At 67.2% G+C, this 27,847-nt stretch overlaps 1 protein-coding gene across 2 annotated transcripts in view; it reads right to left on the reverse strand.

The window, feature by feature from the left end:
* The window catches only part of LOC136101616 (dedicator of cytokinesis protein 2-like), a 68,945-nt gene that overhangs the window by 36,755 nt on the left and 4,343 nt on the right, over positions 1-27,847 (reverse strand). For both annotated transcript variants that reach the window (XM_065837892.2, XM_071808380.1), the window contains 20 exons: positions 27,743-27,824; positions 26,655-26,790; positions 25,362-25,437; positions 24,270-24,349; positions 23,810-23,935; positions 23,590-23,714; positions 22,716-22,814; positions 22,201-22,273; positions 20,547-20,650; positions 17,332-17,521; positions 16,111-16,208; positions 15,852-15,941; positions 15,202-15,302; positions 14,816-14,950; positions 10,242-10,353; positions 6,296-6,366; positions 5,284-5,390; positions 4,424-4,551; positions 3,574-3,645; positions 1,827-1,922 (listed from right to left, as the gene is read on the reverse strand). In XM_065837892.2, the coding sequence (XP_065693964.2) occupies positions 1,827-1,922; positions 3,574-3,645; positions 4,424-4,551; positions 5,284-5,390; positions 6,296-6,366; positions 10,242-10,353; positions 14,816-14,950; positions 15,202-15,302; positions 15,852-15,941; positions 16,111-16,208; positions 17,332-17,521; positions 20,547-20,650; positions 22,201-22,273; positions 22,716-22,814; positions 23,590-23,714; positions 23,810-23,935; positions 24,270-24,349; positions 25,362-25,437; positions 26,655-26,790; positions 27,743-27,824 (2,101 nt within the window). The remainder of the gene's footprint in view (positions 1-1,826; positions 1,923-3,573; positions 3,646-4,423; positions 4,552-5,283; positions 5,391-6,295; positions 6,367-10,241; positions 10,354-14,815; positions 14,951-15,201; positions 15,303-15,851; positions 15,942-16,110; positions 16,209-17,331; positions 17,522-20,546; positions 20,651-22,200; positions 22,274-22,715; positions 22,815-23,589; positions 23,715-23,809; positions 23,936-24,269; positions 24,350-25,361; positions 25,438-26,654; positions 26,791-27,742; positions 27,825-27,847) is intronic.

The following is a 27,847-nucleotide window of genomic DNA, read 5'->3' on the forward strand; positions in this document are numbered from 1 at the left end:
CCCTCCCCGGCTGCAGGATGCTCTGGCTAATTACAGGAGAAAGAAATTAGCAGCTCAAATACTCCAGCCTCTGCAAAGCTGCCCCGAGGAGAGAAATTCAGCCTCATTTTGCCAAGGTGTGGGGTGGGAGCGGCTGCAGCAGCGGGCAGCGAGTGCATACCCTGCGCGGTGCATCCGGCACAGCCTGCGGTGTGCCCGGGGCCAGCGGTGCCCAGGGCCCGGGGCCAGCGGTGCCCAGAGCCCGGGGCCTGGCACCAGCAGACACCACACGTATCGGGCACCAGGGCTCCCAGCGCAGGAGCTGCCATGGCTGTGCCAGCGGGGCCACCAGCTTGGAGAGGGGACATTGCCCAGCCTCCTCATGCCACAGCAAGGGACTGTGGCACCCACAGGGTCCGGCAAGGGGGACAGAGGACGGGAAGGTTTGGCCGTGGCCTCGCCGGCTGGTGCCCTGCACCCTGGTGCCTCCAAACCAGGAGACTGGCAAATGGAGGAGCCAACGCGCCGTTAAAGCAGCTGTCACAGGCAGGCACGGCACACCCGGCACTCCTTGTGCTCTGGCTTCCGCTGGCGCTGAGCAGCGAGGGCAGACAGCACACGGACGCAGGCGCCACCCGCGCGCGTGTCCTGCCGGGTCACAGGCGGACCCGCCCCAACGCCGAGAGCTCACCGTGCCCCGGCACAGCCTCGGCAGCAGAGCCAGGGCACGTCTGGCACAGCGGCACGGCCTGGCCACGAGGCACCTGTGCCTGGGCACGTGCCAGGGACTGCACCCGCCAGCAGCTCGGCTGGCAAAGCCGCTGCAGGACGGCGGGGCCGCTGGGGGAACGGTCACAGCCGGGCTGCAGTGCCGGGGGACCCTGCACCTCCCCTGTCCCCAGGTTACGAGAAGGGGGCACCAGGCAAGGAGCAGCAGCGCTGGGGCCTCAGCGCGTCGGTGGGACACGCACAGAGCCGGCAGCCTCACGGGGATAGCGCTGCGTCCTGCCCGCCCGCCTCATCGCCCCCTTCGGCTAGGACTTCATCGACAGAACAAATCCAGGATGGCAAACCTGCAGGCTTGGCCCAGAAGGGCTCAAGCAAAGGGCTGAGCTGCCGCTCCGGATGACCACACCTCCCCGGGTACGGCACACGGCGCGGCACGGCACGGCGCGGCACGGCACGGCACGGCGCGATGTTTCCCGCAGCATGGCTCTTCCCTGCGGCACGGCACAGCATTTCTCTGTGGCACGGCACAGCGTTTCCCCACACACGGTACCTCCCTGGCACGGCACAGCGTTTCCCCACAGCACGGCACAGCATTTCTCTGTGGCACGGCACAGCGTTTCCCCACGGCACGGCACAGCATTTCCCTGTGGCACAGCACAGCGTTTCCCCACACACGGCACCTCCCTGGCACGGCACAGCGTTTCCCCACTGCCCACCCCCGGCTCACAGAACACGGTGGGCCCCACTCCTCAGCACGCCAGCTCTGCCACATCCACCGCGGCGTGCCCACCGCCCCTTTCCCTCCTGCACCGCGAGACCCTCGCCCCGGGGCAGCGGCTCTGCCTGGAGCTGCAGCTGAGCCGCGCTTGGATCTGCTGCCCCCCGGAGGTGGGGGTCCCGGCACATCCCCCCGCCTGCTCTTGCCATGTAAATTTGTGACGGTTCACCAGGTCCAGTCCCTTGTTTCCAGGAGAATGCAGCCCAGACCGCTTTGTCTGCTGCCCACGTGGCCTCCACGCACCACAAACACCCGCCCGCCCGTCCCGGCTCCAGCCCCGCTCCCGGCTCGGCGCAGCGCTGTCGGTGACGGTGACGGTGACGGTGACGGTGACACTCACCCGCAACGCGCTCTCCCGCTCCAGGACGATCAGCCTGCGGTTGACGGTGTGCAGCAGCCGCTCCAGGATCAGCTGGACGTGCTTCTTCACCTGTACCTGCAAGGCACGAGGTGTCACAGCCGGAGCGCCCCGCGTGGTGCCACGGGAGGGCACGGGTGGCAGCGCCATCGCTGCAGCCACGGCAATCGCCCGGCGGCACAGAGCTGGCACGTGTCCCCCTCCCCGGCGCCATGGGTGCTGACAGGCTGGGCCGGGGCCATGGCAGCGCCATCGACCCTGCGGCGCTGCCGCGGTTACCGCGGGCCACCAAAAACGGCAGGCGAGGAGGGGGCAATGTGTTCACAGTGGCTGTTGGCAGAGGAGCCGGGATGGGGACACAGGTCCCTGGGCAGCTGGGAGCCCCGCGCAGGGGGAGCAGCTCTGCTCCGGACAGGATGAGCCCTGTGCCCGGGACCCTCGGCCGGGGGACCAGGCGGCTCTGGGCCGTGGCGGTGACATTGCCAGGAGGGACAGGCTGTGGCGCCTCGGGAGGTGGGAAATCACGAGCTGACTAAAGAGTCACCATTTATATGAAATCACAGCACAAAGACTTGTCCGCACCAGTGCAGCTCATTCAGTCACCGCGGGGGCGGCAGCACCACCGCTGGAGCTGAGCAAGGTGACGCTCTCCGGTGTAAACATGGGGCTCAGGGTCTCTGCACAGCTCGGCCTCGTACACCGCCCTGGGGACAGCTGGGACAGCTGGGACAGCTGGGGCTGGCAGCACCCGCAGGAGGCAGACAAAGGTGGGGTTCAGCTCCTATGACTTGAAACTGGAGCAGGATCCTCCCCCATGAGCATCCTGACCATCCTATTTTAGGTCAAAACATTAAGGCCAAAAGGAGACGTTTCAACCCAATTTCCAAGCTTTCCCATTGCTGCTGGGGCTCCCAGTGCCATGGAATTCCACAAGCCCCGTCACACAGCGCTGGGCCTTCACACGGCAGCCCGAGCACCCACAGCACCGGGGTAGGATCCGGCACGGGGAGACACGACCGCCGGTCACGCTGCCGGGGTCACCGGCTGTCACCGCTGCGCTTGACCCTTCCTACAGGGCTCCCAGCACTGCAAACCCACCGTCTGCCCTCCCAGTGCTGGGGAGCAGCGAGCTCTGCCGTGTGGGGACGCTGCTGGGCGCCCCCGCGGCCCCCGAGAGCCACAAACCTCCTCGCTCCTCGTGCGGAGCTGGAGCGGCCCGAGAGCACCCACCACCGCATGGCAGCGGGGCCAGGACAGCGGTCTGCGCACAGACACCCCCAGGACAGGACAGGGACACGGGGCAGGTCACCACACGCCAGAGCCACACAGACCCCCGGCCCCCGCTCTGCAGGGGCCCTCCCCGGACCAACCCTGTCACTGCAGCATCCCCACCAGCTCCGAGTGACCGCACAGGGATTGTCACCACAGCTCCGAGTGACCGCACAGGGATTGTCACCGCAGCTCTGAGTGACCGCACAGGGATTGTCACCACAGCTCCGAGTGACCGCACAGGGATTGTCACCGCAGCTCCGAGTGACCGCACAGGGATTGTCACCACAGCTCCAAGTAACCGCACAGGGATTGTCACCGCAGGTCCGAGTGACCGCACAGGGATTGTCACCACAGCTCCAAGTAACCGCACAGGGATTGTCACCGCAGCAGTGCAGCCAAGCCCAACATGAACGCGCAGGGGCACCCGGCTCCTTCCCACCCGCGGCGGGGCACTCACCAGCTCCGCGTCCCCGCGGTCCCTGTGCCGTCCCTCGCCGGCACCACGCTGCGCCCGCAGCTGCTCCGCTCGCTGCAACACACAGCACCGGGACATGGGGCTGGCGCCCAGCACAGGGGACCCTGCCCCACCAGAGGCCACCTGGGACAAGTGACATGTGGTCCCCACAGGTCCCCACAGCAGGGCCGTGCCCGTCAGACGCCCCGTGAGCCCCAGGGGTCACCAGGGGCTCTGGTTTTGGTGCCCCACGACGCGGGAGGGTCCTGTGGGCAGCGTGAGAGATGGCGTACGTGGGGCAGCGTGGGGGAAGGCGTACGTGGGGCAGCGTGGGGGAAGGTGTACGAGGGGCACCCCCGGCACGCTCGGCTCCCTGCTGGGGGGTGCTGGGCTGCCCCCCCGTGCCACGGGGCTCTGGGTCACGTTTGGCGCCACCACCGCTCACTTGGAGGTGACGGTGCCCTGCAGCCCGTGGCAGCCGCTGCCCCCGGCCTGTCCCTGCCTGTGCCCCCCTCCTGCGCCCACGGAGCGGGGACAGCGGGGGCACAGCCGTGCAGCCCCTTGTTCCCAGGGCCGTGCTGTCCTTGGCTTGGTGGCCTCTTCCCCACCGCCGGGACTGATGGAACTCACCAGACACCAGCTGAGGGGGAAGTCAAAGGGGCTTTACCCCCTCGGGGGGTTCTCACTGGGAGGGGGCACCAACAGTCCCTTCTGACTGTGGCTGGACCGCAGCTGGGCCCAGCCGCCCCGTGGCCGGTGACTTGTGCTCAGCCCCACTCGGGGGGCTCAGGCCGGTGATGTATGAGGTGACGGCTGGGGAGGGCAAAGGAGCAGCAGAGCAGACGGGCGTTACCTTCTGGGCCGTGTACAGCACCTCCAGGATGCTGCTGAGCAGCTCGATGCAGGCGTCCTCCTCCTCGCCCCTCTCGATCAGCTCCCGCAGGACGGGCACCGCTGTCTGCAGCAGCAGCTCCCGGCACTCTGGGGACAGGTGGGGACACACGGGGCTGGCGGGGGTGTCAGCACCTCCCAGCACAGGAGGGGACCCGGAGGAAAGGGACCAAGAGGATGGACAGGACCACAGCACACCTGGGCTGGGCTGTGACCCATGCACATGGAGCTGCCAGCGTGGACCCTGCATGGACCCTGCACGCATATGGAGCTGCCAGCATGGACCCTGCACGGACCCTGCACGGACCCTGCACACAGACGGAGCTGCCAGCATCCTCGGGGGAGCAGGTTTTGGGAAAACACCAGAGCCGGTGGGCAGGTGTTACACTGTGACCTCCCCTCTCTGCTAAAGCAAACTCGGCCTGAGCAGCCTCCTCCGAGCCTCCCTTGCTCCAGCTCACAGCCACGAACCATCCTGAGCCGGCCCGGCCGAGCCCCCGCTCCATGCTCTGCTCGCACCCCGGCTGCCTCCGCAGGGTCGGCTCAACTTCAACAGCAGCTCTGTCTTTCAAAACCTTTTCTCCAACTTGTTGAGATTATGTGAGTCCCGAGTCTGCCCCCAGCACACCCCGGTCACTTCTCTCTCACAGGGCAGAATTCACCCTGTTTGCTCTTTTCTCTATCACCCACGTCCCTGCTGAGACACCCAACAGACCCAGGAACCTGCTCCACAAACCCCTCCGGTCTGGCACCCCCTACACCGTCCCCAGCGACCCCCGGCCCCCCCGAGGGCGGTGCCACCGGGCCCCGCTGTCCCCTCACCGTAGGACTGGAAGACCTTGCTGGTGACGATGTCGCGCAGGGACTGCAGCTTCTGCTTCAGCAGCCGCTGGGGGGGCAGGTTCCCGATGAAGTCCCGCAGCAAGGCCCTGCCACCGGAGAGAGGGTTAACGAGCGCTAATTTAATGAGGGTTAAAGAGCCCCACTCGCTCTGCAGCCCCGTTCTGCTCTGGGAAGGGAAACCCAGACCCCGCCTGCCCTTGCACCAGCTGGGTGGCATCAGCCTGTGTCCCCACTGGCCACTCCGGACGGGGTCACTGTGAGATGGGGGTCACTGTGAGACGGGATCACTGTGGGATGGGGTCACTGCAGGATGGGGGTCACTGTGGGACGGGGGTCACTGCGGGATGGGGTCACTGTGAGACGGGGTCACTGTGGGACGGGGGTCACTGCGGGATGGGGTCACTGTGAGACGGGATCACTGTGGGATGGGGTCACTGTGAGACGGGGTCACTGTGGGACGGGGGTCACTGCGGGATGGGGTCACTGTGAGACGGGATCACTGTGGGATGGGGTCACTGCGGGATGGGGTCACTGTGGGACGGGGGTCACTGTGGGACGGGGGTCACTCCAGGATGGGGGTCACTGTGAGACGGGATCACTGTGGGATGGGGTCACTGCGGGATGGGGGTCACTGTGGGACAGGGGTCACTGCGGGATGGGGGTCGCTGCGGGATGGGGGTCCCTGTGGAATGGGGTCGCTGTGGGGTGGGAGGCTGAGGGGCTGCAGCAGGCACAGGCACGGGCACAAGCACGGGCACGGGCACAAGCACGGGCACAGGCACAGGCACAGGCACAAGCACGGGCACAAGCACGGGCACAGGCACGGGCACAGGCACGGGCACAAGCACGGGCACGGGCACAAGCACGGGCACAGGCACAGGCACAGGCACGGGCACAAGCACGGGCACAGGCACGGGCACGGGCACGGGCACAGGCACAGCCATAGTGCAGAGCGGAGCAGGGCCGGGGGTGCGGGGCGACAGGACCGTACCCCAGCACCGAGGAGTCGAGGATCCCAAACACGTCCCCCAGCACGGACGGCAGGAACTTCAGCGCCGCTCCCTGCGGGGACAGGAGGGTGCCCTGCGCCGGTGCCCGCGGGACAGACGGACGCCGCGTGGGCAGGGACTGACCCTGGCCGCGGGTGCTGAGCCGGCACCTGCCTCCTTCGCCGTCCCACCTCACTGCGGAGCTGCACGGACCCGGCACGAGCGCCGGTTCGGCCGCCCCCCGGGCATTTCCCTGTAACGCCCTGCGCGGCCACCTCCAGGAGCAAGGGCCGGCCCGGGGCCCGCGGAAATGCCCGTCCAGCAAGACGGTTCTGCACTTGAAACTCCTTTTTGGAACAGAGAAGATATATTCTAAGGAAATGAAAAGCAGTTATTTTAATGAACTTATGCAATGCTAATTGTAAGTCAGAACGCAGTGTGAAGTCAGGCAGTTGTTAGTCTCGCCTGTTATGTCAGTTATCTCACCCCGTCACATTCACAACTTCAAAAACTAACAGCTAAATTTGATTTTTGTTATTAAACTCCATGCTTAGCACAGCTGCACTGATTAACGTTAATTACCCTGCCGCCCCTCCACTGCGCACCGATCGCCTGCTCCCCGTGGCCAGCCCTGTGCCCTGCGCTGCAAAGGCACCGGATCCCCTTTCCGAAACCAGCGAACAGAGATGTTCCCGTTCCTGGGAATTCCTCTGGTGCTACAAGGCCCCTCCGTACGGGTCTGTGCCGGAGAGAGCACCCCCTGCAGAAACCCGGTCTGGCTTTGCCTGCCCGGCCTGGCAGACCAGACCGTCTGGTGCTCACCGCGGGAACGGGCTGTCCCGGCCGGGCTTCGGCGGCGGGATCGGCTCCGTCCGGCCACGACGCACAAACCCTGTGCGAGTCCCCGGCTGCGGGACAGCGGTGTCCCCTCCCCCCAGCTCTGTCCGTGTGTCCCCAGGATGCTGCTCCCTCCAGCTCCTGTCCGTGTGTCCCCAGGGATGCTGCTCCCTCCAGCTCCTGTCCGTGTGTCCCCAGGATGCTGCTCCCTCCAGCTCCCGTCCGTGTGTCCCCAGGGACGTTGCTCACACCAGCTCCTGTCCGTGTGTCCCCAGGGATGCTGCTCCCTCCAGCTCCTGTCCGTGTGTCCCCAGGGACGTTGCTCACACCAGCTCCTGTCCGTGTGTCCCCAGGGATGCTGCTCCCTCCAGCTCCTGTCTGTGTGTCCCCAGGACGCCGCTCACTCCAGCTCCTGTCCGTGTGTCCCCAGGACGCCGCTCCTTCCAGCTCCAGCGGGAGCAGTGCAGGACACGGCACAGGAAGCGTGGCCGGGTGACTGTGGTCAGGACACCGGGGACACCGCAGGGCCCGCGGAGCCCATCACCACGCATTCAAAGTTAAGGGATTTCTCACTTTTAAGACCATTTTCTGATCCTCACTTCCACACTGGTTAATTCCATCTGGGCACCCTGTCCTCACTGAAACCCCTTGTGGGTGATGTGGCAGAAAAACCCCATCGCCGTGACACCGCGGAGCAGCAGAGCCAGCGGCGGGCGCCGAGGGGGACGGGTGACGGCGACGGACACCCGGCTGACACCACGCTTGGGGTGAGGTGACACCGCGCACCGCAGCGCGACCGAGCACAAAGCCACACTCAGAAACACCAAACACACGGATGACACAAAACTGAGGACGTCAGAGTTGGGAGGCAAGGAGCAAAAGTGACCGTGGAGGTCAACAAGAAGCCACCTGATGCCACCCCGCTCTGACGGAACCAGTCCCCTTCCTGCCACCTCCAAGAGCCGCCACCAGCGACCTGGTGAGAGATCTGAGCCCCGGTGCTCATGGACAGATGGGACCGTGTCCCGCTGGTGCCCGACACCGCAGCCGGCACCGCGTGTGCCAGCACCGGACCCGCCCCGCGCCCCAGCAACCCCAGGGACGGGCCCTGGGGGACATTTCCCTTGAGGAAACCGTGCAGGGCTGCCCAGAGCTCCAGGCCCTGCTGCTCCCAGTGACTGCAGCCAGGAAGGCGGTTTGCACCGGGACGGCTCCCGCCTGGCAGCCGGGATCCCACTGCAGTCCGGCTGCTCCCGGGAGGAAGCGCAGTGTGCTCCGCAAACCTGGCACCAGCAGCATCAGCACCAGCACCAGCAACAGCAGCAGCAGCACCAGCACCAGCAACAGCAGCAGCAGCACCAGCACCAGCAACAGCAGCAGCAGCACCAGCATCAGCACCAGCAGCACCAGCAACAGTAGCAGCACCAGCAGCACCAGCACCAGCAACAGCAGCAGCAGCAACAGCACCAGCAACAGCAGCACCAGCAGCACCAGCACCAGCACCAGCAGCACCAGCACCAGCAGCACCAGCACCAGCAACAGCACCAGCAGCAGCACCAGCACCAGCAGCACCAGCACCAGCAACAGCAGCAGTACCAGCAGCACCAGCACCACCAGCAACAGCAGCACCAGCACCAGCAGCAGCACCAGCAGCACCAGCAGCAGTAGCACCAGCACCAGCAGCACCAGCAGCAGCAGCACCAGCAGCAGCAGCAGCTCCAGCACCAGCAGAGGCCAAGTCCCCGAGCCGCGTGCCCAGTTTACGACAGGCTGCTCTGGGCAGAGAGCGGCTCCCGCTGAACCCGCACCCTGAGCCAAGGGATCCTGCCCCGAGCCACAGCGGTGCCACAGCACACGAGGAAATGCCAATTCCCAGCCTGTGTTTTACCGACGCCGGGCTGCCGTGCACAGCCACGGTGCCTCCGGCAGCCGCGGAACCGCAGCCAGGCTGCACCAGGACACCGTCCCGCGGCTGCCGGCCGAGCCCAGGGCTGCCCAGAGCTGGGACACCCGCCAGCCGAGCGACCGGGGCCTCGCCTTCTCCGGCTAACCACACCGACCATGCCCGGCTGCGGCTCGGCGCTCGGGGCGAAGCACACGGGTCTTCCTGAGCCTCAGCGGGACACACACAGCTGGATCCCAGATGTGGTCTAATCCGCTCCTGGATCCCAGATGTGGCTTCACCGGCCCCTGGATCCCAGATGTGGTTTAATCCGCTCCTGGATCCCAGATGTGACTTCACCGGCCCCTGGATCCCAGATGTGGCTTCACCCGCTCCTGACTGTCCCCAGCCTCCCTCCTCCCGACACCAGCAGCAGGCGGTTCCGTGCCTGGTGGCAGAGCCAGCAGCACCATCTGTGCCTGGTGGTGACCCTGCCACCCTCCGTGTCCCTCACGCTGTCATTTGCTGCCACCGCTGCTCCCCACCCCAGGCACCGGCAGCTGCGGTGATGCTGGTTCTGGTGACACCTGGGCAGACCCGTCCCCTCTACCCGGGTTGCATTTGAAGAATTCTGTTCCTTGGCCCTGCACAAGGTGCTGAGCCACGCGGACATGGCCCATGGGATGTGCTGCAGCCGGGCAACCATGGCAGAGCCTCTAGAGCAACAGCATTGAGATGGAAATCGGAGCGACATCACGGGGAGAGGCGCGGCGGGGACAAAGCTCCTCTGCACCCGAGGACAGCTGTGTGTTGGGCTTCAAACTACCTCTTCTTTTGTAATTAGGTTAATTTATAAGGAATTATCTAAGGATGCCGTGAAATAGCGCAACGCGGGAGCTCTGGCTGCCGCTGTGCACATCCCGGGCTGCAGCCGCGGTCCCCGCAGAGTGCGCCCCGTCCTCACCCTGCACAGCACCGAGGTGACACCGGCCGGCCCCGGCACCGGCTCCGCCTCCTGGCGCCAACCACATGGGCTCCGTGGGTCACGTTCGGCTGCCACCGGCACCGCCACACCAGCGGCTGGAGGAGCTCGACACCGGCTGCCAGCAAAGGGCGCGGCTGTGCCGCAGGGACCCGCAGCGCAAAGGGCATCGCTGCCACTGCCCGCCCCCTGCCGGCCCGGCCCCCCCACCCCGGTGCTGAGCCCCCGCGCCCCGGCCCCGCCGTACCTGGGACAGCAGCGTGGGACCCTCCAGCGGGGACTCCATCAGCTGGTTCAGGGCCAGGAAGAACCGCTGCAGCGAGCGCTGGAACTCGGCCGTCTCCTTCCCCTCGTACAGCCTGCAACAGCCAGAGCCACCGCGCTGCCACCGTGCCCGCCCAGCACCGCCGTGTCCCCCGCCGTGTCCCCCGACGGCCAGGTCACTGTGCTCCGCGGTGACCGTTTGCTACAGCTGGGCCTAGCAGTGAGTGATGGCACGGCCATGGTCCCAGCACGGCCCCTGTCCCAGCAGGGTCACTGTCCCGGCACGGTCCCTGTCCCAGCACGGCCCCTGTCCCGGCAGGGTCACTGCCCTGGCACGGTCCCTGTCCCGGCACGGTCCCTGTCTCGGTGTGGTCACTGTCCCATCACAGTCACTGTCCCATCACAGTCACTGTCCCATCATGGTCACTGTCCCGGCACGGCCCCTGTCCCAGCACGGTCCCTGTCCCATCACAGTCCCTGTCCCATCACGGTCACTGTCCCATCACGGTCACTGTCCCAGCACAGCCCCTGTCCCAGCACGGTCCCTGTCCCATCACGGCCCCTGTCCCATCACAGTCCCTGTCCCATCACGGTCCCTGTCCCGGTGTGGTCACTGTCCCATCACAGTCCCTGTCCCGTCACGGCCCCCGTCCCGCCCCAGGGTCAGCAGCAGTAACGCCGCAGTTGTGCGGGTACCTGCGCTGGAGACTGCAGCTGCTCCCCCGCATACCGGTGCACGCACACAGATGTGACCACACGGGCACTCTCTTTGTGTATACAGACCTTTTCCATGACTTTACACACCAAAGTCCTTTCGGGAGGAGCTCAGTATCTCCCCAGCTGAGCAGGACCCCCCTGCGCCCCCGCCCCAGCGTGACCTGCGTGGCTGCGGCAGAACAAACCCAGCGTGGGGGAATTTCGGCTGTGGGACGTGCAGCAACCCCCAGAGGGTTCCAGAGCAGCCGATGAACGCACAGCCGTAAGAACGAAGTCAGCACAGTGACCGCAGCGAAACCCAAACCCGGGCGCCTCCGAGCCCGCCCGCCCGGCGCCCCCACCCGGCGTGGGGACAGGCGGGGAGCGGGACGGGACCCCACCTCCCCAGGACCGGCACCGCGGCACCAGGGAGGTGTTTGCTTCCGAATCGCGTTCTGGTTTCTGATTGTGCAAACAGCAGCAGAGCAAAGACGACCTGTCCGGTTTTGCTGTTTAAACCGAGCCGGGTTCTTGTAACACCTTGGCTGCCTTGACTCACGTAACTACAGCTGCACTGTTCTGCTTCCACGTTCCCCTCCCCTGCCTGGTCCCCAGCCCGGGAACCCCGGCTGTGGCCGTGGGAACAGCCCCTGATCCGCTTTGGGCACCTCGGACGTGCCCCAGCGCCCGGGCTGAGCCGCAGCCCAAAGCAGAGCTCAGACTGACTCGCGAAACCGCCCCCATATCCCCCCCAGCCCCCGTCCCGCAGACCCCCCCAGCCCTTGACCCCCATATCCCCCCACAGCCCCCGACCCCCATATCCCCCATGTCCTCCGACCCCCATATCCCCACACAGCCACTGCCCCACAGCCCCTGCCTGAGCTGCTACGCGGGGCCCAAGCCCCACAGCCACATCAACTCTGAATGTCCTCGAACAAGCGAATGGCACAGAAAGGCCACCGACGGCAGAGAAAGGCCACCAGCAGCACAGAAAGGCCACCAGCGGCACAGAAAGGCCACCAATGAACGGCATAGAAAGGCCACCGACAGCAGAGAAAGGCCACCAGCGGCACAGAAAGGCCACCAGCGGCACAGAAAGGCCATCAGCGGCACAGAAAGGCCACATGCGGCTCCTGCTCCCGCAGCGCGGACACCGCGCAGGGGTTGCCATTGATGAGTGACCCCCAGAGCCCCACTTTTAACACACGTGCCCACAAGTCACTGCGTGGAGCTCCAAACGCACCCCCCGTAAACTCCCGCCTACAAAACTCCGTAGTTCTGTCGTAAGGAGGGCACGCAGGAGCACAACACGGGCTAAAATATCAACCCCTGTGAGGCACAGCGTGAGCACGGATTTCTGACGCTCACTGTGTGATGACTTACACCAGAGCGGGGTGAAGCACTCAGGGCGCAGCTCAGCTAAGCCGAGCCCAGGGCTGGTCTGCGTTGTTGCAGCAGAGGGGCCAGCGCGGTCTTTGGTTTGTCACCAGCCCTTGGTCCGGAGGACCCTCGGGAAAACTGCCCAGCAGAGCCCATCCTGGAGCCCAGCGCCTCCGCGCTGCCAGGACACCAGACCAGTCCCACAGCGTCCAGCTCCACGCGCGGCTCAGCTCCAGCCGTGGCACGGGAACCGCGGCACAGGAACCACGGCATGGGAACCCCGGCACAGGAACCCTGGCACAGGAACCACGGCATGGGAACCCCGGCACAGGAACCCTGGCATAGGAACCACGGCATGGGAACCCCGGCACAGGAACCCTGGCATAGGAACCCCAGCACGGGAACCCTGGCATGGGAACCCCAGCATGGGAACCCCGGCATGGGAATCCTGGCACGGGAACCCCAGAACAGGAACCCCGGCTCAGGAACCCTGGCACGGGAACCCCGGCTCAGGAACCGCGGCAGCACCTGTGACAAAGAGGCAGGAGGAATCCCCGCCCAGCTCACACAGCAGGCTGGCGCAGACCGCGACAGAGCCGTGCTGGACGGGGTTCCCTCGCAAAGGGACACACGGCCCCAGAGCCCCGGCGCTGCAGCCGCAGCGGTGACAGCCTTCGGGGACCCCGCAAAGTCCTGCAGAAGGGGCCACGGGGACAGCCAGCAGCTGCGGGGTCCCGGCGGCACGTGGCTGGCGGGGGGGCAAGGGGACAGTCCATGCCAGGGCACTGGGCTGAGAGGGGACGAGGCGGCCGTGGCAGAGCCTGGGGGGGCTGCGAGCTGTGGGGCAGGCGGCTGTGGGGAGGCAATGGTGACAATGGTGACAGCGAGTGACACCAGCTCCCCCCACACATCAGAGAGCACAATCCACGCTGGGCAAGCCCTGAGGTGACAAGGAGCACTTCCAGGAGAAGTTTGTCCCCGCGGTGGCAGCCACAAAGCAGAAGTGGCTGGAGGAACTGCAGGGAGGAAGCGCGAGCGGGAGGTCACGTCCCCCCCGTCTCACCAAACCTGGCTCCCCCAGCCCCGGGCAGGAGGGGACCGGGAGCCCCTTCCCCACAGCGGCCACGCGGGCCGGGCGCCGGGGCCACCGTCCCCGCAGCCACCGGGACCCCCGCAGCCACCGGGACCCCCGTACCGCGGCCGGAGCTGACCCCAGCGGTACCGCACACAACCACATAGATACAGCGATCTGCAGTAACTCATTACAACTACAATCTAATTCCTCTAATTACAGACTGTGTACAAATTGTAGCAGCCTTTAAAGTATTCAGAAGATCTGAGGAGTCCGTGTTATTGCAGTGTTAAGATCGCTAAGATAAAGGGAAGATGAATAAAAACACTAAATGTCTTCAGGGATGTCTTAATTCCAGAGCAAAATAATCCACAGGACTGTCTGCAAATGTGCCACGTAATCGATTTGCTCTGCCAGAGCTCCATAAGCTGAGCAGTTTGCTCTGTATGCTCCCGGGACAAGGAGGCAGACACCTCGGTCAGCGCTAGAGCACCCGGAGCAGCCGCCCGGCCATGACGGGACCCCAGGGTGACAGTGCGAGCGACGGGGGACGCGCCAGCTGCTCGGGGAGCGCCGGTGCACGCCGAAGCCACACAGCAAAGATGAGGTGGGGACAGCGAGGTCTGAGAGCCCCGGGGGTGCCAGGACCCCCATGCAGCCCCGCACCGCACACGGGGCCCCCGCGGGGACACCGACACCGGCACCTCTGCGAGCGCCGCCCCGGGATCACCCACCGGGCAAACCGCAGCCCCCGCACCGGGCGACCCCCCGCTCCCCAGCGCGGCCAGCGCTGCCGCAGCACGGGATCCCCCTCCCCTCCCGCCTCGCCAGGCCGCTTCGGCTTTCGGTGCCGCGTACGGGGAACGAAAGAGGAACGTAACTGGCTTTTTCTGGTAACGCTGCTGGTGGTGTTTTCGGTTTTGAGCCCAGCAGCACAGCCGGGCCCACCCGAGCCTGCCCGCGGAGCCCCATCTGTCCTGTCACCCGCATTAGGACGGGAACCTCGTATCCACGGGGAACAAATGAAACCAGGTCTCGGGACGGGGCTGGAGATACCGGGGGGACTTGGACCTCATCCTCAGCAGCAACAGGAGCCGTCGAGGCTCCCACCCCTCACCCCGCATATCACAGGACCTCGGGGTGGTTTGGGCTGAAGGGACCCCAAAGCTCATGTCTGCAGCGTGCTGGGAGCCAGGGGCCACCCGGGGTGCCACGTCTGACCCGAGCAGCCGGCACCGGCTCCAGGCAGGTGGAGGTGCCAGTGCCGCATCCCCGGGGCCAGCGGTCAGCACCAACACCACTCCTGCGGCACAGGGACCCCCGGGACCCTCCCTCTCCCTCCCCAGGGGCTGGCACAGCACCCGGCAGAGCGCGGCACCAGGCCGGTGCAAACCACCGCCAGCACTTACTGGGCAAAGAGGCGCCGGGAGCGGACGATGAACTTGAACACGTACTCCAGGGCCTTGAAGGTGCGCAGGAGCGGCTCGCAGGGCTCCCCCCGGCTCGCACGCTCCACGTACTGCGTCAGCACCGAGAGCAGCTTCCTGCGGGACGGGGACACATGGACAGGGCTGGGACACACGGCCAGGGCTGGGACACATGGACAGGGCTGGGACACACGGCCAGGGCTGGGCAGGATGGGGACACATGGCCAGGGGTTGGCTGAGCAGCCTCGGGGCAGGCACTGAGCGGAGCTGCACTGCCCGCCGGGCACTGCCCAGGCTCCAGCCCCATCCCAGCCCTGTCCCTCCCCACACCCGTGTCCCAGCCCCATCTCCCCCGTGCCCGCACGCACTTGTAGGCCAGCGTGGCGCTGAAGTGCTGCCGGATATAGGCCTCCAGGACCGCGTTGAAATGCTGGAACTTCCTATCAGCCACCAGCCCCACGATGAAGACCTGGGGAGCGGCAGGGACAAGTTCAGCACAGGCAGGACACCTGGGGACAGCCGGGTGGCCAGAGCAGCACTGACCCCTCGTGAGGCTGCTGGGACCCCAGAGCCCCTGCACGCCCGCCCAGCCCCCCGGGGCGGACAGAGCTCCAAGGACAAGGGCCCCAAACGAGCCCCGCGGCCCCCGGAATCTCATGGGCAGTTGTGCAGAGCTCGTCCGTCACCGACCCCGTGGTCCCAGGAGAGTCAGCACAACCCCGCCCTGCCCGGGGCCGCCGCTGGGGCTGCTCCTGTCTCGCTGCAAGAGAAGCACCTTTGGCCCTTGCTGGAATTGTTCCCTGCAGGGACAGTGTCCCCATCTGCCACAGCCCTGCCCTGCGTGGGGTCAGCCGGGGGGACCGCGCTGGAGCCGGGGGGCTGTGGGCCCTGAGCACGGCTCGGGGGTCAGAGCAGTGACCCCATCTGAAACCACCCCGGGGCCCATCCTGCACCCGCCTTGGGCTCAGACGGGGTCAGACCCGCGCTCCGCACTCGCAGGGACGCAGGTCCTGCTTACCAGGGCATCGAACACAAGCGTGTCATAGACATCCGTGTCCGAATTCTCCATCATGATGGAGAACAAGGCGTCCAGCGTGTCCTGGAGGAACTGTGGGAGACAAGAGGATGTGAGGGCTCGAGCATTCACTCTCAGCATCGTGCCCACACATCCCTAGGAACTTTCACAGCCCTGTGTCCCCAGGGAGCGGCCACGTGGGGACACGGCCGGCAGGTGAGGGTGGGAGCCGGGGAGGGAGTGGGGGGAAGAGCTGCGGTACCTTGATGACCTCCCCGCCGTCCACGTGCATCAGGTTCTGGAGGTTCCCGGCGAGCAGGCTGGGCTGCGAGCGCCACTTGAGCAGCCCCAGCAGGTTCACTGGGCGGCAGGAGGGGACACTGAGCTCGGCCTCACCCACCGCCCCCAGGAACCCCACCGCCCCCAGAGACCCCGTCCCTGGGGACAAGGGGATCCCCGCTGCTGGCCCCGCGCAGGGCGGGCACAGCCGCCTGTTGTGACCAAACGCCCATCGCGACTGAGCGACCCTCGCCCCATTGTGCCAGGAGCAGTCAGAACCCCCGGCCCCTGCGCAGCAGCTGCCGAGCACCGAGAGCTCCCTGACCTCGCACCAGGGAAGACAAAGCCCGGCAGGAGAGGGGCTGGCGCTGCCGAAGCTGTAACCGTGCTGCTGCTGCTGCAGGGAGGGAACTAACGCCACAGCCTCAGCCCAGCCCGGCTCACGCTGAGCCGCAGAGGCCCCAGAGCTCGGCAGTGAGGGGTCACAGTGCGCTGTGTGTCCCCGGGCCCTGTGCCAGGACCAGTGTCCCCAGCTGTGTCACTGCGCTCCAGCAGCAGCTGGACACAGAGGTTCTGTCTGTTGGCCTCACAGAGGAGCTGCTGGACAGGGGACCCCGTTGTCCCACTGCCCATCCCCTGTCCCAGTGCCACTGCCACCGGTGCTCCCGGCAGCACCCAGCACTCCCGGCACACGGAAACGTCACCGCCGGGCATTCATGTCACCCACCCCGAGGGACTGGTGGTGGCTGCGGCGCTTTCTGCAGGGCCACAGACACGCACTGACAAGGTGGCAGCGGCCCCAGTGCCAGCAGCACCACACAGCACAGCACGGCAAGAGCTGGCAAACAGGCTGCTCGTCCCGCCCCCGCAGAGCTGTGTGCCGTGTGTCCCCAGGCTGGGCACCGCGAGGGCGCTGGAGCACGGCCCCGCCAGCCCTGTGCCCCGCTCACTGCCAGCCCCGCGGGGAAGCGTTCGGTAACGCCAGCAGTTGCCAAGGCTGCCAGCTCCTCTTGGTTCCGCCACCTCCCAGAACATTCTGTCCAAGGCAAAATGCATCCACAAGTGCTCCTGCATCTGTGCCAAGGAGGCTCGTGCGCTCTCGGCTGCAACGAGCTGCACAAAGCGCCTGGGGCTGGAGCCAGCGCACTGAGAACGGGTGTGGAACCAGGAGTGCCACCGCCACCCCTGCGGAGCCCGCACTCACCGTTCTGCGTCAGCTTGGTGGAGCAGACGAGGGTGGAGATCTGGAAGCTGTCCCGCGCCGACACCGCCAGCCCCGACGTGGCCCCGCTCACGCGGAAGGAGGAGCCGGACAGGAGCTTCGGCTCGGGCGCGTTCCTCACCGAGGGCAGGGACAGGTACGCGCCGGCGTCCTCCATCCTCCTGCTGTCACCCTGCAAGGCAGAGAGGGGCTGGCACCGGTAGAACAGCCCGGGACCCGCACGCACAGAGCCCCTGTGCTCGGTTCTGACCCCACATCAAGTCCCCTGCGGGGACCCCGCTGTGCAGAACGGGGCAGGGCACAGACGCCAGCAGAGCTGGTGGCTCCCACTAACGGCATCCTGACAGCTGGGACCTCGGGCTCACGGGAACATTGGGACATGGAGCCGCACGGGGGAACTTCTGCCTGTGCTGCGGAGCTCTGAGCACCCAGCAGAGCTGCTCCCTGCGGGCTCCGCGGGAACCTGCGCCCAGCCGGGATAACCAGCCTGGAGAGACACGAACCCGACCGGAGCCCGCAGGGACGGCACGGGAACCGGCACGGGAAAAGCACAGGGAGGCCGGTGGCACAGAGGAGCTGGGGCCAGGTGGCAGCACCGGGAACAGAGCACATGGCTGAGCACGTGGACACGGGCAGGCAGCAGGACACGGGCAGGACACGGGCAGGCAGCAGGACACGGGCAGGACACGGGCAGGCAGCAGGACACAGGCAGGCAGCAGGACACGGGCAGGCAGCAGGACACGGGCAGGACACGGGCAGGCAGCAGGACACAGGCAGGCAGCAGGACACGGGCAGGACACGGGCAGGCAGCAGGACACAGGCAGGCAGCAGGACACGGGCAGGCAGCAGGACACGGGCAGGACACGGGCAGGCAGCAGGACACAGGCAGGCAGCAGGACACGGGCAGGCAGCAGGACACGGGCAGGACACGGGCAGGCAGCAGGACACAGGCAGGCAGCAGGACACGGGCAGGACACGGGCAGGCAGCAGGACACGGGCAGGCAGCAGGACACGGGCAGGCAGCAGGACACGGGCAGGCAGCAGGACACGGGCAGGCAGCAGGACACGGGCAGGCAGCAGCACATGGGCAGGTGGCCGGCGCAGTCCCACAGCATCACCAACACCAGCCTGATGGGGCATTTCCTGCCTGCATGGGCACACCGGGGTCCCTCCACGGCACAAAGAGCCCATTTCTTTGTGAAGTAGAAGAATTAAGAGGACATTACAGCCAGGAGGACCCACTGGGTGACTTCCTAAAGATCCTTCCTTGCTCGCTGGCGACACTGGGGTGTGGGGGTGTCCGGGGGGAGGCCGAGGACGGGCGCAGCAGGCGGCTGCGGGCTCAGCGGCGCTGGCTCACGGCCCGGCAGCGCGGAGCATCCATCCTGCCCGCAGCCCCGCGGGATGAAATCCCCCGCGGAAGGGCGGATGAAGGTCACACTGTGTGCTGCGGGCTTTTCTCTGTCCCCATGGTGCGCAACCAACGTGCGGGAGCCCCCGCGCCCCTCCCGAGCGCACGGAGCCCTCGCAGGATGAACCGGCTGTGCTCCAGGCGTTTCCTGACCAGCACCAGATCAAGAGGTCTGAGGAGCTAAAAGCTCCTAATTCGCATTCCTCTGGCAAACAGGTACAAAGATGAAATAGCTTCTGACTTCCAGGACCGAGCCCCGGTGTTTGCCAGGAAGAGCAGGAGTCGCTGGAGTGAGGACAAAGCGGCGCACGTGGCTGTCACCGCTCGGGGGCCACCAGGGAACACGACGGTTCAGCGAGGGCAGCGACAGCCCTTGGGGGAGAAGGCACAGCAGCCGGGGGAGCGCAGGATGTGGCCGAGCTGCCCTGGCAGCACCGGTACAGCCCCGAGGTGCTCCCGCTGCAGCACCGGCTGCCGAGGGGAGGTCCCGGAGAGCCGGGACTGTGTCTGCAGCTCTGCAGCCACGGCAGCGTTCCAACAGTCGGGGTGTTTTGTCCAGAAACACCAGGAGGAGGGGCCCAGTAACCATCCCAAACAAACAGGAGCTGCCGGGGAGGGAACGAGCAGCTCTGCCCCGTCCCCGGGCCGGCGGGGCACCGTGGGTCCCCGCGGGAGGGACGGCGGTGTCACGAGAGCGGGACGTGAGCAACGGGAACGGCAGCGCCGGGACGGCCCGGGGAGAGCTGGTGCTGCCCAGGGCACGAGGCGGGTGGGACAGCCCCGGACAGACAGACGGACACTCAGCCCCCGAGGGGCGGCTACAGGAGTGTGGGGCGGGAGCACCCTGGGTGACGCTGTCACACCCACCACACGTCCCTGCGACACAGGACAATGTGCGCCGGCAGCAGCCACTCTGCGGGGAGACCCACAGCTGCAGAAACAGCACGGGGGGCCAGGAGGGAACCGCGGCGATGAGGAGGAGGCGATGAAGAGCAGGAGCTCCTCCATCGCGCCCACGGGGAGCGCAGGCCGAGGCGGGCTGCGCAGCTGTCACAGCAGCCGGGACACAGACCTGCTCGCCCACAAAGACGGCGGCTTGGGAAGGGAGGTGGGTCAGCCTCGAGGAACGGGTCACGTCTCCAGGAACAGCAGGAAAAGCAGAGAAACTCCAGCTAAATGCAGAGCAGCCCAGGACCGAGGGGGACAGCGGCCCCGGGACCCGGAGCTCCGTGCTGGCGGGGAGCGCTGCAGCGGAGCCGACGCACCCAGCCTGAGCTCGCCCGTGCGGGGGACCCGCTCACAGCTCCCGCTGCCCCGGCAGAGCCACCCGGCCGGCAGAGGGGACGCGGGCGCAAGGGGACAGCGCGGTCACAGCGTCCGTCACACTCCAGCCTCACAGCTGACTGCACTTTCTGCAAACAAACACTGAATTTTCCCTCCCTGCGTTCTCTGCTCTCAGAAGAAAAAGCGAGGGGTTTTAGGTAGAGGAAGCCTGGTGAGATCCGGTGAAGTGCAGCAAATATCTTCATGGGGACGCTCCCTCCCAAGTCAGTTCCATTTAAGTTACCGCTGTCTAAACAAAACTCATCATTCGCAGAGGAGTCACGTGGAGATTCGAGATGCCATGTGCTGGGAGCAGCGGCAGGAGCCCCCATCACCAAGGGCAGAAAGGACGGGGGGGGAGGGACTGGGGCCTTTGGGGACGTGTCACCAGCACGGCGGCTCTGGCGGGCGCTGGGAGCCCACCCCGCAGCCTCCCCGCGCCGAGGGCTCTGCCTTCCCGCACCTTGTACAGAACCAGGTCGTGCTCCCCGTCGCGCAGCGTCGTCCCGTCCGGGCGCATCAGCTTCACGAAGGCCATGGAGAAGATCCGCTCGCTCTTGTCCTTGGCTGGGGGGACAAGCGCGGGGTGAGGTGACACAGCACAGGAGGAGCCCGAGGCTGCAGCGCACGGGCAGGGAACAACAGCGCAGCCGCAGCGGCTCAGGGCTGCGGGGAAATGGTGGTGGTCGTCCCAGAGCTGTGACCCCGCAGTGGGACCCCCGGCACTGGGGAGAAGCTGCTGCAGCCATTTGGGAACCTCAGAGCGGGAGAGGGGACAGATGGCAGCGATGGCTGGTGTGTGGCCAGAGGAGCTGCCGGCCCCTGCGTGTGCTGCGCAGGTCAGGGCCACCAGAGACACTGCTGCGGGGACAGAGGGGCTGGGGCTGGCACAGCTGGGGACGGGCAGGGTACGGGGCTGGCACAGCTGGGGACAGGCAGGGCGCGGGGCTGGCACAGCTGGGGACGGCCAGGGCGCGGGGCTGGCACAGCTGGGGACGGGCAGGGCGTGGGGCTGGCACAGCTGGGGACGGCCAGGGCGCGGGGCTGGCACAGCTGGGGACGGGCAGGGCGTGGGGCTGGCACAGCTGGGGACGGGCAGGGCGCGGGGCTGGCAGGGTTTGACTGGCACAGGATCAGGCCACCCAGCAGCTGCAGGTCCCCGCAGTGGCCCTGGGGAAGGTCCCTGCACCAGGGGACATGCCGCACCATGTCCCATCGTGTGGGGGTTCAGAGCTGCAACGGTGCAGCCTGTGGCACTGCAGCCCAGCGGCAGCTGCAGCCCCAGCGTGTGGGGTGGGGGTCCGGGATGCAGAGCAGAGGGTCCGGGATGCAGGGTGCTGGTCTGGGGTGCAGAGCAGAGGGCCAGGATGCAGGGTGGAGGGTCTGGGATGCAGAACAGAGGGCCGGGATGCAGAGCAGAGGGCCGAGGTGCACAGCGGGGGCTCAGGGAGCCGGGCACAGACACAGCACCCGGGCAGCAGCTGCTGCTGGAGGTCGTGGTGTCCCAGGGCTCTGCTGCTCCCACAAGCAGCACGGGGTCAGCTGCCTGCCCCCCACACATGAGCCCAGCACCCCACGTACCCCGCATGGTGCCCGGGGGGCTGCTCGCAGCCCTGCGTTCCTGCAGCCCCCGCAGCCCTGCTCCAGCACAGCCCCTGCAGCCCCGCTCCAGCGCAGCCCTGCTCCAGCACAGCCCCCACAGCCCCGCTCCAGCGCAGCCCCACGTTCCCACAGCCCCCACAATCCCGCTCCAGCACAGCCCCCTGCAGCCCCGCTCCAGCACAGCCCCGCTCCAGCGCAGCCCCGCTCCAGCGCAGCCCCGCTCCAGCACAGCCCCGCTCCAGCACAGCCCTGCTCCAGCACAGCCCCGCTCCAGCACAGCCCTGCTCCAGCACAGCCCCGCTCCAGCACAGCCCCGCTCCAGCACAGCCCCGCTCCAGCACAGCCCCGCTCCAGCACAGCCCTGCTCCAGCGCAGCCCCGTGTTCCCACAGCCCCCACAGCCCCGCTCCAGCACAGCCCCCGCAGCCCCACTCCAGCACAGCCCCGCTCCAGCACAGCCCTGCTCCAGCGCAGCCTGGCCAGGAGCTGCTGGAGAGGAGCGGAGCAGACACTTACAGTCACTGGAGGAGCGATGCCGGAAGGTGAATCTCAGGTGGGTCTTGTGGACGTCCTCGATGGGAACAGCGATCTGAGCGAGAACGGGGGCGTGTGAGGACGGGGGGCGCAGGCTGAGCCTCCCGCCTGGCCCAGGCCCCTGCGCTGAGCTGCCAGCTGACACACCCAACCCCACGCGCTTTCCCTTCCGTTAACGCAGCTGCACTGGTGCCACAGGTGGCTGTGCAGGGATGCTGGCGTGTCCCTGAGCCCATGGGGGGGCAGGAGCGATGCAGGGGCACCAGCGGTGACACAGTGACCCAGGCGACGTCGCGTCCCTGCTGCGGTCACCTGGTCCCCGTCAGGGGTCAGGCAGTGACACCGGCAGCACCTCCCATCCCCCTCGAGCCGGGCACTGCGCCCCTGAAGAGCCGGCCCTGCCGCAGTGTCCCCCGCGGCAGCTCAGTCCTGTGAGGGACACGGTCTGGGGTCCCACGCCAGTCCCAGCCGTCCCACGCCCCAGGGCTGGCACGGACCTTCACCGTCTCCATCCAGCGCTGGTGCCGCTGCTGGTAGTACACCACGGAGCGGTACTCGCTCGACGGCTTGTCCCCCGCGCCGTGGTAGATCACGTTCTGCAGGGAGAGCGGCGGCAGCAGAGACACATGGTGGTCACATCAGAGGGACTCCAAGGGCCGAGGAACCCCGCGTCCCCTCCTCCCGGGGCAGCCCTGCACGCTCCAGCCCCCGAGCCGCTGTCCCCACCAGAACTCCAGCACAGGGGCTGCTTCACAGCAACCAGCCCGCAGGGGACATCTTTCCAAACGTCCCTCCCCAGCCAGGCGCCAAGGGGTGCGAGAGGCTCCCCGTCCCACCCCCGTCCCACCCCCGTCCCCTGCGCCCCCGCCAGGCCTTGTCCCGCTGCCAAGGGAGCCGGCGACGGACACGCGGCCCCGGGGCAGGGTCAGGCTCGGCGGCCCCTGGGACGTCCCTGTCAGGGAGGTGGGGGCTGTGCCCCCCGCCCAGCCCCGCGGGACCCGCAGCAGCGCAGCCTGTGCCCTGGGAATGGCGGAATGGTGGTGGGAATGGGAGCAAACACCTGGGGAGATGGGGCAACAGCCGGTCCTGGGGGAACCGGGGCTGAGCCACGGCCTCGGGGGTGGCCAGGGGGCTGCACGTCCCCAGGGGAGGGACTTTCTGTCCCTTCCCACCGCTTTCCCAGCTCTTTTTTCTGAAGGGCAGCTTCAGGGGTTCCAGCAGCCACAAGGGCCGCTCCAGTAGCCACAGGGGCTGCTCTGGTAGCCACAGGGGTCACTCCAGCCGTTCCTGCTGGCACCGGTGCTGCTGCCTCTGCCGCAGTGGGTGACAAGGGGGCCGGCCAGCCCAGGCCCGCCCCCGCGCCCGCCGTACCTGCAGCACGCCGCCCGACTCGTCGCAGACGCACACCGTCACCTCCACGTTCTTCTGTGTCTTCTTGCTCCCCTTGTCGAACTCGCCCTGCACCAGCGTCAGGTAGATGTCGTTCCTGACGTCCCCTGTGGGTACAGCCCCGTCAGCAGCGGGACCCCATTGCCCCCACGCTGGCACCCCCCACACCACCCTGGGTGGCCCAACGCGCCGCCCCGCTTGCCTGGCATGATGACCTCCGGGTAGCCCAGCTTGCGCGCCACCACCGTGCTGCGGTCCACCAGGTGGGGGTGGTCCTTCCGCACCTGGCTCAGGTCACCCCACAGCATCTTCAGGGACACCCAGAACCCTGCAGGGACAGAGGCGCCGTCCCCATGAAGCCACCAGCCTGGCTCGGGCTGTGCCACACGTGCCTCCCCTCGCCACCCCGTCCCGCTACGATCCCGCCGGCCGGGCAATCGGCACCATGAGCCCCGGCTGCGCCCAGGGCCCCCCGCAGCCCTCTTGGGTGACAGCGGACAGGAGCCGGGGGCAGCAGGAGGGGCCCAGGGCCGGTGAGGAGCCCCCAGACCCCGCGAGGAGCAACACGGGGGGCCCCAGCGTGGGGTCAGGGGCTGCCTGGGCCCCCAGCACCAGCACCAGCACCAGCTGCAGGGAAATGCAGGATGTGCCGAGGGCTCTACCTTGTCCCTTGTGGTTGATGTCCTTCCCCTCCACTGCCTTCCTGATCATATTGTGAAGAAAATCGTTGTCACCAGCTGCCCTGCAAACACCAGAGCAGGCGATTCGGAGGAGCTCACACACACGGGGACCCCACAGCTGCTCCCACGGTGACCCCACAGCTGCTCCCACGGGGACCCCACAGCTGCTCCCACGGGGACCCCACAGCTGCTCCCACGGCTGCCACCGACCCCAGCACAGGGACCCAGCACAGGGACCCCAGCACAGTGATCCCAGCACAGTGACCCCAGCACGGGGACCCCAGCACAGGGACCCCAGCACGGGGACCCAGCACAGTGACCCCAGCACGGGGACCCCAGCACGGGGACCCCAGCATGGGGACCCCAGCAGGATGGCATCACAGAACCACAGCTGGTTTGGGCTGAAGGGACCTCCCCAGCTCCCCAGTGCCACCCCTGCCATGACAGGGACATCTTCACCAGCTCAGGGTGCTCAGAGCCCCGTCCAGCCTGGCCTGGGTTGTCTCCAGGGATGGTTCATCCATCACCTCTCTGGCCAACCTGGGCCAGGCTCTCACCACCCTCAGGGCAACAATTTCTTCCTCATGTCCAGCCTGAATCTCCCTCCTTTAGTTTAAACCATCACCCCTTGTCCTGTCACAACAGGCCCTGCTCAAAAGCCTGTCCCCATCTCTCTTATCAGCCCCTTTTAAGTCAGGAAAGGCTGCAATAAGGTGTCCCCGGAGCTTCTCTTCTCCAGCTGAACCCCCCAACTCTCAGCCCGTCCCCATCCACCACAGCCCGGGGACCCCAGCACCGTGTGCCCGAGGGGACAGAGCTCCACAGGGCTCCCGTGGCCCTGAGTGCGCCCCTGCCCACCAAAACACCTCCTCTGTGCTCTGGGGTCTGGACCTGGTGACACCGTGTCCCAGGGATCCGCGGGCCCTTGGAAAGCCACGTTTAAGGGAAAACCCTTTCTCTTTCATCCCAGTACATCCTGCCCCCCTTGCAGCTGATGTCCCCGTGCCAGCCAGGCCCATAGAGCACTGCGCCCCCCACCCAGCCCCCACCCCAGCGCCCTCCCCCGGGACTCACAGGTGCACGGGAATGAAGTGCTGCTTGTCCTCGTCGCTCTCGCACTTGCCCTTGGTGATGTCCGTGATGTCCATCACTGCGGCACAGAGGCGGCAGCATGGGGGAGCTGCCGGGGGCGCTGGCACCCCCAGCCCGGGCCCTTCGTGCCGAATCCTCCAGGGACCGGCACCCAGGACAGTTTTGTCCCACCCTGCAGCCACTGCTGTGCCCGCATCCCAGCTCTGACCCTGCTGTGCTCTGGTCTGTGCCCCGTGGGGGGTCATCCTGTCCCACTGAGACCCCTCTGCCACCCACAGACACTCCAAGCTGCTCGGGGCTTTTGGCAGGAGGAACCCGGCACCCACACAGCACCACGGTGATGGCCGTGCTGCCAGTGCGGGCTGGACCCGGCACCAGCCACAGCTCACCCACAGGGATGCTGCGGGGAGCTGCGGTAGCACCAGCCCCGGCACGGTGCGGGGTCCCGCTGCAGAGCACCCTCAGCAGCACCAGCCCCAGCACGGTGCGGGGTCCCACCACGGAGCACCCTCGGCAGCACCAGCCCCAGCACGGTGCGGGGTCCCACCGCGGAACACCCTCGGCAGCCCCAAGCCCACCCTGGCTCCCCCTCCTCAACCAGCACTTCCCTGGCTGCTGGGGACAGCACCCGTGTCCCTCCAGCTGAGCACCTCTGGGGAACGGCACAGACACGGTGCAGCCACCACCAAGACTGTCACCAGAGGTGACCTCAGAGCTCTGGGGCAGATTTGGGCCAAAACAAGCCCTATCCAGAACCCTCCATCACCCATGGACGGGGGTTTGGTGCAGGACAGACAGGGGGTTCGGTGCAGGACAGACAGGTCACTGCAGAACAGGCACCAGGACAGTCCCTCTGTCCCCTCCACAGGACCACGCTCAGCTCGGAGCCCAATCAGGTAACTTCTCTGTGGCTGAGGTCCCAGCGCACGCTAATTAGCCAAGTAAGATCAATTTCCCAGCATAGCCACCCGCTGGGGATCAATGCCCAGAGCAGGACCGGGGGCTGTGTGTCGGGCTGGGGACACGGGGCATCGAGCACAGGGGACAGGGCAAATAGCCACGGCAGTGGGGTCGGGGTCTGTGTCGGGATGGGGGTGCCTGGCAGGGGCAGGAGCAGCCCTGAGCCCCCACACCCCACGCAGGGAGCCCCTGAGCCCGGCGGCAGGAGGCGGGTGCTGGGTGCTGGGTGCTGGGTGCTGGGTGCTGGGTGCTGGGTGCTGGGTGCTGGTGCAGACCGCGGGTCCGTCCTCCGCACCCGCGCGGCCGCGCGCTCACCAGAGATGCCGAAGGGCCGCCGCAGCCCCGTGCTGAGCTTGCGGCTGAAGCTGTCCCGCAGGTCCATGCGCCCCACGCGGATGATCTGGCACACCAGGAACAGCCGCTCGCGCTTCAGGTCCGTGCTGCCCAGGTCCTGGGGGTCAGGGGCTGCGTGAGCCGGCGGCACCGCGTGCCACGTGCCTCTGCCAGCCCGGCAGCCGGAGCCCAAGGGACAGGGACAATGCTGGGGCTGGCGGGGACTGATGGCCCCACGGGGCAGCCAGCGGCAGGCAGCACGGCCGGGGGGACACGTCACCTGGGAGGGGACAGCTCTGACAGAGCGTGGGGCTCGGGGAGGCCACGCACCCCAGTTTGAGCCACCCCATGGGAGCCGGGTCTCGCAGGGGCCACCCCTGCGCTGTGGCACGGGGTTGCGGCACAGGGCAGTGGCACAGGGCAGGGTCACGCCGCGGTGCACAGGGCCACGCCGCGGTGCACGGGGACGCGCGGCCGCCACCAGCAAGCGGGCAGGGGTCAGAAATGGGCGGGACCCGGGGGAGCTGGGCTGCGGGGGCTGGAAGTGCTGATGCTGCTCATTAGCATTGATTTTCCCAGCTCATCTGCATATCCATGGCTCCGCTTGGGCCGTCCTGAGGGTCAGCTCGGCTCTGCTGGCGCAGCGGGAAAATCGCTGGCTCAGCAGAGCTGCCTGCGCTGCCTGCGCCTGCTCCTGCCCGCGGCCAGCGCCCGAGCCGGCTGTGGGCAGGGACGGTGCAGAGATGGGGGCACGGGCACCCCAACAGCCACACACACCCGGAGGGGGGGCTTTATGGGGCATCTCCACGGTAGGTGCCCCCATCCCAGTGCCGGCACCGGGGTCTGTGCCAGAGCTGCAGGGCTGGCTGCGCTGGGAACATGTGGGAAACAGGCAGCAGGGAGAAAGCAGTGGGCAGCAGCGGGGTTTGGCTGCTCGGGGGGCACATGGGCCGCGGCGAGGGCTGGGGGTCCTGTGCATGGTGCTGGATGCACCCGAAACGCTGGGGGCACGTCCGCGGGGAGCAGAACCAGGCAGCGCTGGGGCAGCGGCCCCCGGGGGCTGCGCTCACCGTGAAGACGGCCTTGAGGTTGTTGAGCAGCTCGATGTCCTGGGGGACGCCGGTGCTGGCCCAGCGGATCACGTAGTTCTCGCTGCGGGGGAGGCGAGGGGTGAG

This window comes from Patagioenas fasciata, chromosome 4 (assembly GCF_037038585.1).
Source record: "Patagioenas fasciata isolate bPatFas1 chromosome 4, bPatFas1.hap1, whole genome shotgun sequence".
Classification (NCBI taxonomy): domain Eukaryota; kingdom Metazoa; phylum Chordata; class Aves; order Columbiformes; family Columbidae; genus Patagioenas; species Patagioenas fasciata.